General features: G+C 36.0%; 1 protein-coding gene across 1 annotated transcript in view; it reads left to right on the forward strand.

The window, feature by feature from the left end:
- LOC113072454 (neurobeachin-like) overlaps nt 1-17,211 on the forward strand; it is a 96,697-nt gene extending 79,486 nt beyond the window's left edge. The window contains exons 31-35 of the mRNA XM_026245435.1: nt 1,022-1,176; nt 3,219-3,336; nt 7,442-7,569; nt 12,312-12,373; nt 17,089-17,211. Coding sequence (XP_026101220.1) covers nt 1,022-1,176; nt 3,219-3,336; nt 7,442-7,569; nt 12,312-12,373; nt 17,089-17,211 — 586 coding nt within the window. The remainder of the gene's footprint in view (nt 1-1,021; nt 1,177-3,218; nt 3,337-7,441; nt 7,570-12,311; nt 12,374-17,088) is intronic.
- Nucleotides 17,212-19,495: the final 2,284 nt, after the last annotated feature.

A 19,495-nucleotide genomic window follows, 5' to 3' on the forward strand; every position in this document is an offset into this window, starting at 1 on the left:
TTGATTGATTGATTGATTGATTGATTGATTGATTGATTAATTGTTTGTTTGTTTGCTTGATTGTTTGATTGATTTACTGAGATTATTTAAAATTGGCATTTGGTAATTCATGTTTGATTTATGGTTGACAATATGATATAACAACATTTATTTCATTATTTAGTCAAATGTATTAATACAGTATATCCTAATTATGCATTTTATTTACTACAGTAAAAAAAAAAAAACATTTACAATTGGCTTCTGTTAATTTGTTGCACAGTGATTAAAGCTAAGTAATATTTATGTAAAACAATAAATAATATATAATTTTTTTTTATTTAATATATATTTTTATTTTTTTATTTATTATTAATATTTAATCCAATATAGTGAGATATAATGGGGCCATGAAAATGTACTGCATAGAATGAATTAAACACAAGATTTTCTGAGGTGAAAACCTCGTATTTGCACTGCTATATCAACACCAAATTTCCGCAGCGCACCTGGAAAGTATCTCCTGATGAATTTCGCTCCGAGTTTGACATCACGTTGAGGACAAACAGCAGAAAAGAGAAACATACCCAAAACCCAGCAGTCACTGCTTTTGATTTTACTGTTTGTTTGTCCTGAGCTCTCAGTCTGAACAGTCACAAGGCAAGCTCGGGCCGGCAGGAGAGCAGGATGTTTACTTTGCCTGCTGGTCTTTCCCTTGCCACTGCGACCGTTCAATCCATCCACTTTCATCCAGCCTTACTGGACCGTGGAAAACAGCCGTCCGTCTCTCTGCAGCTTAATCAACTGATTTCACAAGCAATCATCTGTATTTATTGTTTAATTTTGCTTTGTTTCTTTCTGCTTATGCGGAATCTGGAAGCTTTTGTGGTTCACTTGCCGTCCCTTCCGGGTAGTGCTGGGTAAAATCCTAGCTCTTTGGTCATGTGTTTACACAGCCGCCCTGCCAGGTTACAAGAACAGTTCGCCAGCTGCATCAAATCTAAGGTACATTTAGTTAAAGACTGTGAACTCTCTCTCACAGGAGTGTGGTGGTACAGGCCAAGAAGCCTCTCTCGGGCCTGACAGTGAACACGGTGGGCAGCTCTGGCTCCAGCAGCACCCTGACCTCTGCTAGCACCCCCAACATCTTCGCTGCTGCTTCATCCGCTACGCCCAAGAGTATGATAAACACTACAGGTAAAATCATTACTCTGACTTATCATGCCTCGATAAAACCTTACCTAACCTCTTTTGGAATGTTGTTAATTATGGTAACTTTATGAGGACAGACTTTCTCCTTCTAAGTAGATATAATGGTCACAACCGCTCTCTGTGTCGTTAATGAGACGTTAATTTGAATGTGCTAGTGCTTAAGTGAATTTCCACTGAAATGCACGCTCTGCTATTCCTAGAATAATTAAAGAAGTCATTCCTAAAATTATTCAAACTCAAGAAATTAGATTTGGTGGCATCGAGCGGTTTGTCCACTAGAGGGCCCCCCTCACTATGTGTTTGCTTTTTCAAAATACATGTGAAAATAGGATCTTTGTGAAATTTCAAGGTTGTTAGGAGACTATAAGGAAGTTACATTTCATGCATCCCCGACAGGGTAAACACTATGAACACTATAGATTTTGCTCTTGAGACTGGAGCTGTTATACAGGCTTATACCTTATTGTGTGTGTGTGTGTGTGTGTTTATTGCAATATTTTCAGTGTATTGGGAATTGAAAGCCAATTTTTGGTACTTCAGCTTAAAGAAACCTGCTTATACTGTATAACTTTTTTTGTGATATTATATATATGATTTAATATGGTTCAATAAGGACACCCAAGGTAAAATGGGACTATTGCTTCCCTATGTTTGTCGCTATGTACTACAAAATTAATTGTATGCATTGTATTGCATGCAATGACAAAAAACATTTTATATGTATATGTATATTTCAGTATTACAGATTTATATAGGGGAAAAAAAATTATATTTTTTTTGCAAATGCAAAAATAATAATATACCTTTATATAATACCTTACATTCATTTAATAAAAAAACAGTAAAATTGGGAAATAATATTACAATTCAAAATAATGTTTTTCTATTTTATTATATTTTAAAATATAATTTATTCCTGTGATGGAAACTGAATTTCCAGCATCATTACTCCACATGATCCTTCAGACATAATTGCAATGGGTTGATTTGGTGCTTAAAAACCATATTATTATTCATATTCATATTAATATTTATTTTATAATTATTGTTTACTGTTATTCTCAATGTTGAAAACCAATGTTGTTTATTATTTTTGTGGAAACCATTATAATTTTTTTTTTTTTTCAAGATTCTTTGATGAATAGGAATTTCAAAAGTTTACCATTTATTTGAAATAGGAGTCTTTTGTAACATTTTAAACACCTGCATTTATCATTTTTGACCAGTTTAATGTGTCCTTGCCTAAAGGTACTAATTTCTTTCAAAAAAGAAAAAAAGAAAAAACAGACTGACACCACAATACAGTATATTTTTAGAACAGAAAAATGTATCACATTTTCCTTAAGAGAGGCTTTTAGTTCCTTTTGTCCATCATAAACCTGATTTAGATCTGATTAGAATGCACAAGGGACGTTGATTTGGATTGATGTTGAATCAGGCCAAGCTGGGCTTCTGGGGAAATCCTTTAGAATGCCCCTCTTGACGTTTCCCCTCATCTTGGTGTATTTGCTTATGGGTGGACACTCATCTCTGACACGGCGATTGATGGCTGCCTAATAGATTTCCCATCCTCAGATGTCTTGTGACAGCTTGTGGTTTCACAGGATGACAGTCCATTGCTGTGATGTATCTATCAGAAGCTCCCTGCTGCACAAGGCGCTGTGGACTCTGTGGCTTTGACAGAGAGAGAAATAAGAGGAATGTAAGATGGTGCTTCACTTTCTCAGGGGGAGGCCAGAGTAATGGGGATGTTTCACAAAGTTTGTGCCTTTGTAGTTATGTTGTTTCCTGATGAAAAACCAGAAAGAATATTTGATTTTAGTGCAACCGAAGGTTTAGATGACAGTTGGTGGGCATTGTTTTCAATGTCTAAGGTGTGAGAGAAATATTTATTTATTTAGAAATATTTATTTTACAAAATCATAATTGATTTTTATTTCCCCCTACAGTCAGCTTTTAAACAGAAAACTTCCTTTAGTCTTAATTTAGTTGATTTTTCTAACCTGTGATTTCTTGTTGTGTCACAGGAGCCACAGATGCATCCACTCCCTCTTCCTCCAGCTTTGTGAATGGAGCCACCAGCAAGAATCTGCCTGAGGTTCAGACGGTGGCACCCATGCCTGAGGACACCATGGAGAACATGAGGTCAGTCAGAGTCCCAGGATGTGTGTTGAGGTCTAAGACAGACAGCTGGGTAGAAATTCAGCTTGATGTTTATTTTGAAATGCGAAATATCACACCTTATGTAACTTTATGTGTAATTTTATGAAAATAAAGGCTGTGAGGATGGACTGGTCTGTTTTAAGCTTAGGGATGAACAATATAATTTATCTTTATTATTTGTATTTTTTTACTGATTATACATTGACCAATAATGAATATGTAATTGTCCATTATATATTCCGATATTTTTAATCTTTGTTTATTTGTTTGTTATATTTGTTATGTATTTTTGATCAAATAACTACAGCCTGGGTGAGCATATGAAACTTAACACACACACACACACACACACGCACACACACACACACACACACACACACACACACACACACACACACACACATATATATATATATATATATATATATATATATATATATATATATATATATATATATATATATACATATTATGTGATGTATTTTTGATTAAGAGACTTAATAATTCCTGTTGTATCCCTGCTAAATTTTAACCGAATTAATATTTACTACACGAACAAACAATGAACAGTACATTTAGTACAGTTTATATGCTATTAACCTTTGTTAATGTTGGTTAATAACAATAAAACTGTTCACTGTTAGTCCATTCTAGCTCAGGTCCATTAACTATGTTAATAGCTACAACTTTTCATTTTAGTAATGTATTAGTAAATGTTGAAATCAGCATTAACTAAGATTGATAAATGTTTAGAATGCTTTAATTAACTAATGTAGTTAACTAATGTAACCAAATTCAAATTTATTGTAAAGTGTTATCCTCTTAGGGCCAGATTTACTAAACGGGGCAAATGATTTACTGACAAGGTGCACATTAAAGAACACAGACAGATTAATTAACATCTCATTTCCATAATGACCAGCGCAATCTACCAAGAGCTGCGCAAATAACCGCCTGCTTTAAGACAGGTTGTTAAATAATGCCGCAAATACCAATGAAGTGACGACTGCAAATCTTAGTAAATCACGTTGAGTGATTCATTTACATACTCTCCTCCCATAAATTTACAGATCGAAACAGAATCTCCTACAAATGTATAGCTATTCAATAAGGTGAGTCACAAAAATATCTGTGTCTGTGCCTTTTCAGCATTAATTTCCCACTGTGTGTTTTTAGCAAATCCTAACAGTAGTTTTTATAGCCAAATGAGGGTGAATTTTATTTTATTTTTTTTAAAGTTTGTTACACTGGAAAGATGTTTTTTTGTGTGTGTGTGTTTTGATGGCTAAATAATTGACACATAATAGCGCAACTCATTAGCACTTATATATCAGTCCCTCACACACACAGCTTCATTTGCATAAAATTAAACATAACGTCTACCTTCACTGAAGTCCGTATTTCCCGGCAGATTAGTTGTTAAATTAGTAATAATGCATTTAATTATTTATTGAATGCTAGTGTCTTATAATACTGTAATCACCATTTAAAAATAGCAATAATATGAAATTATTATAGTGATTATTTGTTTAGAATAATTACACACTTTTAAATGTTTTTGCAAAGTCTCTAATGCTCACTAAGGCTGCGTGTATTTGATGAAATATAATTATTTTCTATGTTTAATATTTAAAAATGATGGCATAGGTGAATTTTCAGCAGCCGTTACTTCAGTCTTCAGTGGCACATGATCACTCAGAAATCAGTGTATATTATTAATATGATAAAAACACTTAAATGGCGTATTGCTTTATTTGAGTGTGTGTGAGTGGGAAGTATTTATCCCTGCCACAAGAGGGGGTCAGAACTCAGCCTTGTTTTTTCATGTTTACAGACATTGTGTCTTTCCTTTGTTTAGGGCAATGGGCGGCAATCATTTTACTTTTTTATATTGTTGTGGTTGTGACAAACAAGACACCCCACACCTTACATATCACCTGTCCTCTCTCTCACTGGCCACCGCGGGTGTTTGAGCTGTCAGAGGGGGCTGCGCGAGCGCTAATGCAGAGAAATCAGTACGCGTAGGTGTTTTGGGGAGTGTATGGAAACCGTGCTGACCTTGGCTCCATCCTTTCACCCCGTCTAATGCTTTGTGACAGACATCTCACAGACACGCCACCGTCTGACTACACGGGAGAAAGGCTGTGTGTGCGCATGCAGCTCTCTTTCTCTTGTCCTCTCTGGGGGCCTCTACACCTCACACACACACACACACACACACACACACACACACACATATACACACTCTTTGTGGCTCCTCTGCTGTGCCAGGAATCGCAAATCAGTTGCCATGGCAGCGGTAACCAACAGCACTTACTGGGAGTGTGAAGTCAATGATGAAACTGTCTGGATGCAGAGGCTGTGATGCCTAACCCGCACTCCGAGAGACAAGAGATGGGTTTCGCTGTCGCTGCCTGCATGTGTCTCATTAGTTTTTCTTGTTTTTTATTTTTTTTCCCCCACTTATTTTCCACACTTACTTTCATGACTCACAATAGCCGTTAGTGTTGAATTTTTCACAATCAGCACACCAAAAGGGAAACGCAATATTTTCAAAGCTTGCGATCTAATTATCATCAGACTTGCAACCAAGACAAGCAAAGCTACAAAGCTACAAAATCCCTAGGAGTTTGCCCAGTATCTCCGTTTTAAGATATTATTGTGGTAACCAAGCCCAAAAATACTGGATATCCTCATTTTTTTTAATGCTAATATAGTAAGTATGGTTTGGACAGTTGCACTTTATTTTACAGTACATGTACTTACAGTGTACTTATCAAAAGGTACTGGTAGTACATTGATTTAAGGTTAAGGGTGGGGGTTCAGCATCAGTGCCTAGTTAGTATACAATTATTTTGGTAACACTTTATTTTAAGGTGTCCTTATTACACATATTACATCCACTTACTATTATAATTACAATTAATAATGCATGCAAGTAACCCTAAGCCAAACCCTAATCCTAACCCTAACCATATAGGAAGTACATGTAGTTAATTAATATTACTCAGTACTTAAATGTATAACTACCCTGTTACAAGGACACATTAAAATAAAGTGTAACCATTAATTTAAATGTTATAATACTACAAAATATGTACACGTGGAACAGGACTGTTAAAAAAGTGTCCTTGTTATAGTGTAATTATACATTTAAGTACTGAGTAATATTAATTAATTTACTTACTATATGGTTAGGGTTTGGTTTAGGATTACTTGCATGTAATTATGCATAGTTTACTGTTATTATAATAGTAAGTACATGTAATATGTGTAACAAGGACACCTTAAAATAAAGTGTTACCTATATGCTGGTACCACACTGGTAGCTACTTGTATTTTATGTGTGTAAAATTTACTTTGAATCAATATAAAAAATAATTTTATTTTATTGCAAATTTCTAACAAAAAAGTATGAATACATACCGTTACAAACCTTTAGACACATTTGACTGATTTTAGTCTTCATACCGGAATAACTTTTTGAGTTAAAACCATTTTGATTGAAAATATAATAATAAAAAAAAAATCTAAGTGCTTAAATTCTTAAAATGAGTTTTGTTGACAAATATTAAATTGGGCCCTGAGATTTTGAAAATACCTCTGGAATACATTTCTGCATGGATTACTCATCTTTCTTTCTTTCTTTCTTTCTTTCTTTCTTTTTTTTTTAACTTTATTTAATACCGTACAAGTATTGTAATTTTTCACACTTTTAAAATTACAGTATAAAGTTAACAGTAAAGTTTGGTCTTTTTGAGCTGTTTTGGTGTTTGTGTAAGGTTTCTTAGCTCAATTAATTTATCTTATCGTCACTAGCTCAGGCTGTACTGGAGCTGGCCAAAATTGGCCATTGCTTGTTTACTAGTGGGGTTGGACTCCTGTAGGGAACATGTAGTCCCCTTTTTTTCAGCGAGCTGACGTTGTACTTGTTTGTGTTTGTGTGTTTGTCGTCGGAGCCCAGGATGTTCAATCTGAAGTTATCTGCCGCTGGTTATTAGGCATTGTTTGGTGTATTAGTGTGCCGTATTACTGGTTACATTTTTTTTTTCAGCTTCTATAATGCATTTACTTTGTCTACCCACAGTATCACCACTAAACTGGAGCGAGCTCTGGAGAAGGTGGCTCCGTTACTGAGGGAGATCTTTGTGGACTTTGCACCGTTCCTCTCTCGTACACTGCTGGGCAGTCATGGTCAGGAGTTGCTCATTGAAGGTACTGATGCTAAATTCTTCCCCGTCTCTCCATCTGTTTCTCTTTTGCACATACTTGTGTATTACATGGGCATGCTGGTACAGGAGAGTGTAGGTTGTAGCCATGCACAAGTTTGTTTTATAATGTTGTGTGCATACTGTCACAAACCTTTAGATATATTTAACTGATTTTATGCTTCTTGCATGAGTAATGTTCTTTTTAAATTGTATTGTATGTATTTGGACATGTACTGTGTGTATATGTATGTATAGGCACACACAATTTTAAGATATATTAAATATTTATATTTGGTTGAAGAATAATGAAGTAATAAAGGATAAAGACTGGTAATTTTTATACCATAAAAGTCTGGTATCAGTTAGATTTGATGAATACTTTAATTCAGCAAGGATGCATAAAATTGATCTAAAGTGACAGTGAAGACATTCATAATATTACAAAAGATTTCCATTCAAATACTGTTCTTCTGAACTTTCTATTCATCAATGAATCCTGACAAAAATCCATCAAAGTTTTGATACAAATATTAAACGTTGTTCCTGTTTTCAACACAGATAATTAGATGCACCATATGATTTTCCCAAATCGCCAAATTTAAATCGCCAACGTATTAAAATAATTTCTCAAGGATTACATGACACTGAAGACTGGAGGAATGCAGCAAATTCAGCTTTACATCACAGGAATAAAATACAGTTAAAAATATATTAAAACAGCAAACAATTATTTTAAAATGTAATAACTTTTCATAAAATTAATAAATGTTACCATATTTTGGATCAATTAAATGCAGCTTTGGTAAGCATAAAAGAACCCAAACCTTTGAAGATTATTTTTACTTACTGTTTTAATTGGTTGTGTTTGATCTGAGCTACGTTTTGGAGTATACTTCCCTTCTCTAGCTGGCTGTGATGGGCCACACACACATACTCACACACGCTTTCGCTCTCGCATTTCGGCTCACATGGCAAGGCAACCTCCCTTTGAATGGGAACCCATACTTCAGGCTCTGTTTTGTGGCTTTTTTACCTTTCTGCCTCAGTGCCAATTCATAGTGTACTGTAAGTCCCCCTCACCGCTCAAAGCCAGTTTGTTCCGACTAATGAAGCCCCGCATTACGGCACGCTAGAAATATGTGTGTCTACAGCACAGGCAGCCATTTCATGAGAGAAATACTCCGAAACAGATTCTGCCCTGGATTCAAGCTCTGGCTTTTATGAATTATAACAGCCAGTTTTCTGTCTTTAACTTTGTGGTCGTACTTAATCGTGTCCACATTAGGAAGCATCACAGTTTTGGTAGACTGCTGAAAACAGGAGTAAGGTGACAATTTCATGACCTTACTCGTCAGTGTTTTGCTCTCAGATGTTGTAGTTGAAGACTCTACCAGAAGGGGCGAACTAGACCTTGCTGAACCTGTCAAACCTTGACCCCATGGTTTTGTAAGATTTAATTTCACTAAACAAATTTGGGGTGATACTAGGGCATCGCTGTGAGGTTGCAAAAGTGTGCTGGGTGGTTTTTTAGCCTATTGCTATGTGGTTTGAAAGGTGTTGTAGGTGGTTGCCAGAACCTAAACAAATTTAACCTATATTACTTTTTTTTTCTGTGAAACATAAAATAAAATATTATATATAGCATGTAATATAAATATTCATTAACATTTATGCATTAGGAAATTATTTTATCCAAAGTTTAAAACTCATAATATGGTCTCAGAAAATCCATTGTTGCAATCGATTGTAAATATTAGCAAATATACTGTACATAAATAAATTTTTGTTACAATTTTGTTACTTATTTTAGTTACTTCATCATATTTTCTGGCCGTTGTATAATATATGTTTAAAATCAAAATATAACATATAGCATTAATAAATAATAATGTAATTGATCCCAAACATGTTTTATGAGTAGAAAATATTTATTTATTGTTCATTTAAAATAATTTTGTATATATATATATATATATATATATATATATATATATATATATATATATATATATATATATATATATATATATATAAAATAAATATTTTTACATTCTATGTGTGTGTTAGTGTAACTTACCCAAGATGACTTTTTATTTGCCCCAAATGTTTTTAAGACTAGAAATACATTTACATGCTCAATGAAAAACATTTTGTAATATATTTGATATATTGATTACATTTAAATACAGCCAGGAATATATTTTACTGTATTGGTTGCAGTACAAGTCAATGGGTCCACTGATATTTGAAACCCTGGGTTCTTTAAAATGTATTTTGTGTTCTGCAGGTTTGCAGTGACATGAGGGTGAATTAATAATGCGTATCTGTAGTATTCTTCTTTCTGGATGAACTATCCCTTTAGGGCATCCTCTGACTAACCAATTCTCATGCTATCGAACTTGAAATGCCATTGACTGTGCTTGTGCATTGCCATTGCTATTGCGATCCTCCCCAAATGAACCCCAATCCAGAACGCATAACGGTGACTTCCTCATAGATGACTCTTTACCCCCACATTCATTTGTCCAGTATGTTAACACCATCCCATGACCAGAAGAAATTATGTCTGTTTTCCCAATTCCTTCCTTTCCTCTCTTCCTCAACCTCTCACAGCTAAAATACTGTTCGCTCGGCGCAAAGGCGCCCTATTTACCCATAATTACCCTTCATCCATCACTCGACCCGGCACTAGGGGTCAAGCCCCTGCCCGGTCTCCCTCCAGACACTCGTTCACTGGGGGCAATTATGCCCCGCTCGCCCTCGAACAGCCTCTCGACACTTGGAGTTTGAGTGCGAGGCCCCTGGGCGGAACACTGCACTTCTTGTGAGAGCTGAGTGCTGCTTCGGCCCTCTGACAATGTCACATTCACACCAGTGAGGCTTAACTGGAAAGTGCGGTGACTTGCTGTTTAAATAGAATGCATTTAGTTTGTCCAGCAGCATGATCCAGAGGTCAGGCCTGCCACCTGACTGAAGAGAGGATCCCCGGTGGGGAATCGATGTGTTTACGGCCTCATCTCACCCTCATAAATGAGACCGAGAGATTGTTGGGACTTGAACTCTTGGCCTCTGAAATATTACGGTCATAACTTCACGGACTGAATGGTTTAGGAGCGATCACTCATGGTGAAAGGATGTTTAAGTGGGTAACGAGACAAGTGGTGCCCTAAGTGAGCTGAATGTAAAGCTCAATTCATAGGACCGTTTTACCACAGATTGCATGTATACAGATTTATTTATCGGGATTAACTATTACTATTTTGATATGAAATTAAGTGCTTGCGAAATTATCTGCCACAATTCTGGGATGGTTGCCAGGGCATAGATATGAGGTTGCTAAGGTGTTCAGAGTGATTTTTATAATGAGACTAGCGTACAGTATTTGATGGTGGTTGGTGATGGAATGTTAGCTAACAGTAAACCGCTGCTTGGGTATAAACTTTTAATCACATGTGATGTGACGTGTAGCCAAGAATAGTGGCCCATACATATAACTTTCTTACACTCTACTGGCTTTATTTGCACGTCTCATAAGTGTGTCTTCTTCTATTGAATTGCATCTTGGAGGGCTGGATTGCAATCTTGTGCTACAGCGCTACACTGGTCAAAAAACGTTAATGTATGCGCATCGCAGAACGAATTATAATTTCACTAGATAAGACCCTTATATGGTGAAAAATGCTGGAACGTTTTCCTCAAAAACCTTAATTTCTTTTTGACTGAAGAAAGAAAGACATGAACATCTTGTGTGACGTGAGCGAGTAAATTATCATGAACTAGTCTATGCCGAACTAGTTTCGTGGCAAAGTTGAATTCTTAGGGTTAGGTGTTTGTTCCAATGCCTAACCTTTAAAATGGGAATTAATAATAATAATGATGTAATAATAAATACTCTTCCATTACTTCCACTGTGTCTTTTTACACCACATTCATACTGAACTCTCTCTCTCTTTCTTTCTCTCTGTCTGTCCCCCTCATCTTTCTCTCATTAGAGTCCTGTCTCTCTGACTATACTGGCTTATGCAAACAAGGACTTTAGCTATGTGCTGTGTTTGTATGTTAATGCAGGTGTGCGTATGTGAGTGTGTGTGTCTGTGTGTGTGTGTGTGTGTGTTTGAGAGAGAAAGTTTGTCTTATATGTCTGGCAATAATTGCACATGTCATTTACAATTACCTTGTTTATCAGTGAGGTTAACCAACTGTCCTTTATATTCAATGAACAACAGGCTTTTCATTTAAAACGGCGTATTTTACTGAAATATCATCTGATTTCAAGAGAGTGGTGCCTGTATGAGGAAAAAAAGATGTGCCTATATTCACGTCTGTATTAAAATTCCTGCCCTCACATTTTTGGAAGATATGCTTTTCTGTCTGTATCAGTGGCGTCCTTATTCTAGCAAGGTTTGGGAAGTATGCAAGGTAGACCATGGCCTTGGCTTTTGATCTCACACTGGCATGCAGCAGATGACCTCTGACCTCTCAAGAGACCTTATTAGTGACCCCGCGAGCTGTTAGCTATAACACATTGACGACAAGAGACATTCAGTCTCAACTTCAAAACATAACTCATCAGAACTGGCCTGAATGATTGCGTGACATTAAATGGTTGCATTTTGAGACCATTCAGTACACTTTTCTGATGCCACATGGACGGGCTCATATGGACGGTTTGTTTTGCTTTTGTGTGTGTGTTTATGAATATGGTGGAGAAGAATGATTCATTTCTGCCTTCTTTCTTCTTTCTAGGTCTGGTGTGCATGAAATCGAGCACCTCGGTAGTGGAGCTAGTTATGCTGTTGTGCTCTCAGGTAAGTTTTCTCTTTTTTTAAGTTTTCTTTATCATTCTAATGTTGTTTGCAGCTGGATGACACGTTGTCTATTGTTAATAGTCACAATGAGCTGCTTAAATATTTGTCTGGAAGACAGAAAGCAATACACAAACCTGACTTTGCTCATTAACACCTTCATTTCTCAAAGCCAACCTCAAGTGAAGTATGTAAATCCAGACTCGGCCTTTGATAATAAAAGGATAGTTTACCCAAAAATGATATTATCCACTCAAGCCATCCTAGGTGTACTGTATATGGCTTTGTTCTTTCAGATGAATACAGCTGAAGTTATATTAAAATAGGTCCTGGCTCTTCATAATGACAGCTTTATATAGATTTTGTGAAGCTCAAAAAAGTGCATCCATACATCATAAAAAGTGCTCCACAGAGCTCCAGGGGTTAATAAAGGCCTCCTGAAGCAAATCAATGCACTTTTGTAAGTAAATATCCTATAGTATCTCCTATAAAATATAATATAGTAAATCAATTAATTTAATTAATTGTTTAAGTTCATTTTCCCTTTAAGTATACTAGTTATACATTTATTTAAGTTATAAATAAAGTTTTATTTTGAGTATCATATTTGATACATATTTTAAGAGGAGAAACCAACAGGTTTTATTCAGAGATGACAAATATAGAATTGGGTGCATGTCAGACTTTATGGCAAGTTGAAATTTGAATAGTTTGTAGTGTAAATCAATGAGAGGATATGTAAATTAAAAAGGCATATAATATCAGCTGTAACTCTATATCTCTCAATAGTACTGTATGTTTTAGTTATATTATATTGAAATGCTTTGTTTTATGGTCAAAACTATTTTTTATTGAGCGGGAAAACATACAATAATGATTAAAAGCTCTAAAGCCTGAAGCATCATATTTGGTACTTATATTTGAGCATTAATTTTATAAGAAATTATGAATATTATAAATTATGAATCAAGTAAACGTCCAGTAAGTCTTCATTTTTAAAAAATGTTCACAATATGAACGTTTTTCTTACATTTATAAAAATCGTTAAAGATGTTCTTATTCAAAAATATGAATTATCGATCAGAAGTCAGAAGGAATGTTCATTAGTAGATTGTGTATGAAATCTTTTTCAGCAATTTAGAGGCCTAATACAAATGAATTATTCCTACCTTTTCCCACATTTTCCTCCTTGGACTGAAAGTAGTGGAACCCCAGCTCATGTAAACACAGCGCAGTCGTCTTCCCTTTAAATCCCATTGACATATTACAGCTCGCTGACCTTCGGAGTCCCTTGTTAAGCCTTCCCTTTCAAAGGGGTCAGGGTCCCGATGTTGTAGTCAGAGCGGGAGATATTTAACATACCTTCTGTCAGCCCATCACTCTTGCGCCGGGAGTCCATAAGGAAGCCATTACCTCAGCATCTCTTGCTCAGAATCCAGCCAGTCGGAGAGCTCGGCGGGGCCGGAGCTTTTAGTCGTTGAATAGCACCTCTGACTTTATGAAGTCCATACCGCTAACCTCCCGACTCCAGAGTCGAGCTGTACATTTGCTCTTAGTTTGTCCTGACAAAGGTGGCGTCCTGCAGACGCTGTGGCGCTCAGGATGCATCCTGCTGTTCTGCTCTTCTCCTTTAGAAGATTTCAGACCTCCTTTACATGGTTGCATTGAACGTTTGGATTTATTTTTTGCTCGTATCTGTTTTATGCTATCTGCCCGCTTTGTTGCCACTTGGATTTATTGCCGAGTGAAGCACCACATTGAGACTCAAGCTCCTGGTTTTCTCTTCCCCCGCCCCTGTTAGACATATAATGTTACCAGAGCTCCAAGAGCTCTTGCCATTAGAAGCTCCCAGGGTAAAAACAGCCTGATATATCGATTGCCCAAAGAGGGGATGAAACCAGAGCCTGGGCCCAAAACGGCTTTCAGACGGCTTCATAACTGGCTCCCTGTAGGATCTGATTTAGAACATGTTGCCCAAACCAGAGGGCTTGAAAAACAAAAGGCTTGATTCTTTAGATGAGCGGGTGAGTGAGAGATGAAGGAAAAGAGAATTAGAAGAAAGGAAAGGATTAGGCTAGGTAAGGTTTTTTTATGTTTTTGGAATAACTCTCTTATGCTCATTCTAGGCTGCATTTATTAGATCTAAAATACAGTAAACCTGCAATATTGTGAAGTAATATTACCTTTTAAAATAACTGCTTTATAATTTAATATATTGTTAAATGTAATTTATTCCATAAGGATGGGAAAGCTTAATTTTATGCAGTTGTGATTTTTTTAAATTTTTTTATTTGTTTACTTACTGTTCAAAAGAACGCATTTATTCGAAATATAAATTTATTTTGTAATAAACATTACTCAATAAACATTTTTTTTTAATTATTATAATTGATGTTGAATACAGTTGTGCAACTTAATTTGTTTATTTTTTTGGATTTTTTTTTTTTTTTTGAGAATTCTTTGATGAATAGAAACTTCAAAATTTATTTGAAATGGAAATTTATTTTGTAAAAAAGTTCAAAAATGTTTTTTTTTTATTTAATTTTTTTTTATTACTGTTGAATACAGTTCTTAATATAATGTCCCCCAGAATTCTTTGGTGAATGGAAAGTGAAAAGAAAAGCACTTACCTGTATTTGAAATATAATTTTTTTTATGACAATTTAAATGTCATTACTGTAACTTTTGATCAATACATATAACTTTATAATTCAATACATTATATTATCTACCCCCCAACCACCATAAAAAAATAAAATGCTCATGCCACTTGTGTCCTATAATTTCTATTTTCTAAAGTCATACAATAGCTTTCTGTGAGGAATTGACTTAAATCTTTATTCATTGCTTTCACAATTTACTTTCATAGTATAGAAAACAGCCGTTTGAACATGTAAACTCATGAGGGTGAGAAAATGTTTTCATTTTTATTAACTATCTCTTTAATAAATGCTTGGCGCACATCTGAACACACCGCACATCCCACAATTCATGTCGCGGCAGGAGACGTCCTTGCTGCGAGTCCAACAACCTCAAGCCTTTCCCCTTTTCATCTCAACACTAATGCACCCAGACAGCGGGACGTTCACTGCTCGCGACCTTCGACCCGCTCTGTTTCGCGAACTGTCGCTTTTATGAATAAATTAGCGATAATCATCATGCACTTTTTTATTTATGCCTCCTAATCACTGTTATTCATCTACGGCCGTCGACAGCCGGTGTCTCTATCCAGTCAAGTGGCAGCGGGTGCCGCAGAGGTCAGCCGGGTCTGTTTCGTGTAGCAGCTTAAACATACATAAAGAATCTAGCGTGGAGCCGGAGAGATTTACCGATGGACGGCCTCCAGATGTCGGGAGCAGCGCTGAGCAGATAAAAGCAAAGTGCTCCCTCTGTCTCTTGACAGGTTGGATTGAGATGCTGCAAATTCTCAAGAGCCATTAAAGTTTGTGGGTTACAAAGCTGGGGGAGGGAAAAAAAACTGGCTGGATGAGGTGCACAGCTCAAGCGCGAGTGCCACAACTACAGTTTTTTTCCTCCCAAGGTTTTTTTTTGGTGCACATTTTTGGCTAATGACTGCGTTCTCAGCTGAGTACATTTTGGCAGGCAGTTTTGACAGGAGTGTTTGACAGCTGTGACTGGAATTTCGAGGCGGAGGTTAAAAGATGGTTGGAGTTTGAGTGAAATTAAGTTCTTGGCTTTGAAAAAGTATGTACTCAAGTTTTCAGTGAAGCAAGGAGGTGACTTGTCAGACAGTGCAATCGTAATCACGAGAGATAAGAGAACCGATTGGCTTGTGTACAAAAAGGGGATTTGTTCATACTTTTATCCTGTTACATGAATAAAGAAAAGACATAAACAATGCAAGTAGAAATATGCGAAAAGATCATAAAGTCGGGATCAAATATAAAGGTCAAAGGTGAAATACTCATTTAGTGAGTGGTAAAACAGACATGATGAAATATAAAGGTGATATATGACTACAAACACCTATCAACTGTAATATATATATATATATATATATGTGTGTATATGTGTGTGTGTGTGTGTGTGTGTGTGTGTAAATCTGAAAATTATTTACTATGCAATGAATTAGACTATTTATTTCTTGAATAACAATAAATTAATTAACAATTAATTAATAACTATTATTATAGTAGTACTTTCTATTTAAGGAACATGATATATTTATTTTTTTGCTTTTATTTAATGTGTATTTATTTATTATTACTTTTATTTTTTATTAATATTATATGTAATAATTAATATATTTATTTTATAACATTTATACATGTATAAATAATTCATTGTTAATAATTAATAATTAAATAAGAATTATTTCTTTCTATAGTCAGAATAACTTTTAATAATTAAAAGATAATTAATAACTTATTATTATTACAGTAGTACTTTCTATTTAAGTAACACTTTCATGTATTCATTTTTTGTGTATTTTTATGTAATATGTATTATTATTATTTATGATTACTTATTTATTTAATATTTATATTCTTTATTTGTTTATTATTATTTTTATGTTTCTATTTAGTTGACATTTTAAATATTTATTGACTACATTAATTATTTACTATTACTTTCATTCATTCATGTTCCATATATAATTATTTTGGTGTTGTTGTTTTCTTATACATTTATTTACCTTTTTGTTTTGTTTTCCAACTATTTTTCTCTTTTCCATGGGCCCCCTTGCGGCCCCTTAGGGCTCCCCAGACCGCAGTTTGAAAACCCCTGTGCTAAAATACAAGATAAACTCTCTGCATCAGCTCAGTGTGTCAGCTTGCCCCAGCATAAGTCTCTCGCTGGAGATGGCAGGCCGGAAGTGAATCTTCTCTTTTACATAAGGGATCGCATTACCTTCCTTCTGAAGGTACATGTCATCGCTAATGCATATCACATGGACGGCCATTACTCGTCTGAGCCCCCCAAAATCCCCTCACAATCACACTCACCTTCCCACTGGGGGACCCTCAATCTCCCAGCATGAAGAGAAAGAGAAGAAGAAAAAGAAGTGTGTTACAGTGCTAGTGAAAGGCTACTTGAGAAGAGACAGCGGACCTGGGACTTGGGCTCGGGTCTTGGCTGATGTCATTGTTCTTTTGGCAGGCCAGCGTGCCCCACATCTGCATCTATTTCCTTATTTATTTTTGTCACGTGGGTGCTGCTCTACTTGAGTGGAGGCTAGTGAAGAAGCACTGAGCTGAGGCAGGCCGATCCCAGTCGACGAGCCGCCTGACTGCTGAGAAGATAATGAATGGTGGAGGAGAAATAGAGAGAGGGAGGCATATTGGGTCAGTTACAACATTTGGATACCAGATGCGCCTCAGTGTTGCCTCTTTTCTGGCTCAGTGAGGGGTAGTGAGGATGCTCACCAGGTGTGTTGATTTTTTATTATCCCCCCACCCCCTCAAACTATGATATTTTTTAATAGTCTATATCAGTTTTCCTATGTTCTTTTTCTCTTTGAATGAAGTGTGATGGGGTTCAATGGACAAAAAACAGTTCTTCAAAGTATCCAAATATCTTATTTTGTGTTCCACAGAAGAAAATAATGACTTTTTTTTTTTTTTTTCATTTCTAAGAAAAACTATCCCTTACAGCCATATTGTAAAATACATGAATTTCTGTGCATTAAATAACCAAATTGATTTTTTTTTATGTGTTTCATGACCAAAATTTATTTTGCAAAAAGAGCTTCAAATTAGAATCTGAAAGCTGAGGGTCAGTAGGATTTGATTTTGTTGTTGCTTGTTTTTGAAATTGATCCAAAGTGACTTAACAATTTACAATGTAAAAAATGAAATAAAATAAAAATAAAAATCAGTATGATCAGTATGATGCTGTTCTTTTAAGCTTTCTCTTCATCAAAGATTATAAAAAAAAAAAAGAAAAATGTTCTTAACATTGTGTAACATGGACTCAGAGACGTTCGGATCCATATGCAGTGGTTTAATAAAGAGAAGGCAGACAGGCAGTAATCAGAGCACAGCGTCAAGTATTTCAGGGATATCCAGAATCAGTAACAAGCAGAGGTCGAGGCAGGCAGCAGAGAATCACAGTCGGTATAAAACAATCCAAGATCAGACGCGGAAGGAACAAACACAGGGAAACCGCCCGAAATGCCAGACAGAACTAAACAAGACTTTGCACTATAGGAGAGTCCAAACACAGTTTATATAGGGGAGTGGTAATGGGGAACACCTGGTGGTGATTAGCCCTAAGCATGGGATTATGGGAAATGGAGTTGGGAATGGAAATGCAACATGCCAGAGTCTTGAGTGGAGTGCCCTGTATACGGTGCCCTGTAGGCTTCTGAACTAGACTCCACCACTGACCAGTTTAAAACGTGGCCTAAAGTCAATAGCATTACTATTTTTTGTTATTTAAAGAGTGCGTTAATAATATGCGCCTATAGGTGGGTCCACAAGGCACGTACACTCTGCTCATTACACAGACACAGGGAATGCGCAGCAGCATAGAAATATGCCAAATACAAAAAAAAAAAAAAAATTTAAGGATTACCATGCAAAAGATATAATTGTGTTGGCTACATAAATATACATTCGCCTACATGTCATAATAGATAGTAATGTATTGGCATGTATCAGAATTGGCTATACATTGGCTCGCATGCGAGCAGCTCCGTTTCTTCTTGGAATCGTGTTCAGTCTTTGCTCTTGCAAATTTTGCTGTGAAAATAGCAAATCCGCCATTGTGTGCGAGCACAACTAGCTCTTAAAGGAAATGGGAGATGAGAATCTCATTGGTTTATTGAACATTATGCACAAAACACACCCATTACTCATCAAGAGAATAGGGAAAACCATTTTCCCCATCGTTAAACTAGCAAAAGTGGATTCGGACACACCCTGAGTGCACCTGCGCTTTTAAACAATGCGCTTAGATCGTAAATATAGGCCCCATTTGTTTTGAGGGCATCGTTCACATCTATCCCGAGCAGCTTTTCTCTCACTCTGACTCCCTCACCACGGGACAGGGGAATATTTTTGAGGACCACTTCTTGCAAATACCCTCTTTCCTTTTGAACTTCAACCTATGCTCTTCCTCCTTAACTTGTACTCTAGAGAGCAAACAGGAGAACAGAGGAGA

The sequence above is a fragment of the Carassius auratus genome, unplaced genomic scaffold (assembly GCF_003368295.1).
Source record: "Carassius auratus strain Wakin unplaced genomic scaffold, ASM336829v1 scaf_tig00009122, whole genome shotgun sequence".
Taxonomy (NCBI): domain Eukaryota; kingdom Metazoa; phylum Chordata; class Actinopteri; order Cypriniformes; family Cyprinidae; genus Carassius; species Carassius auratus.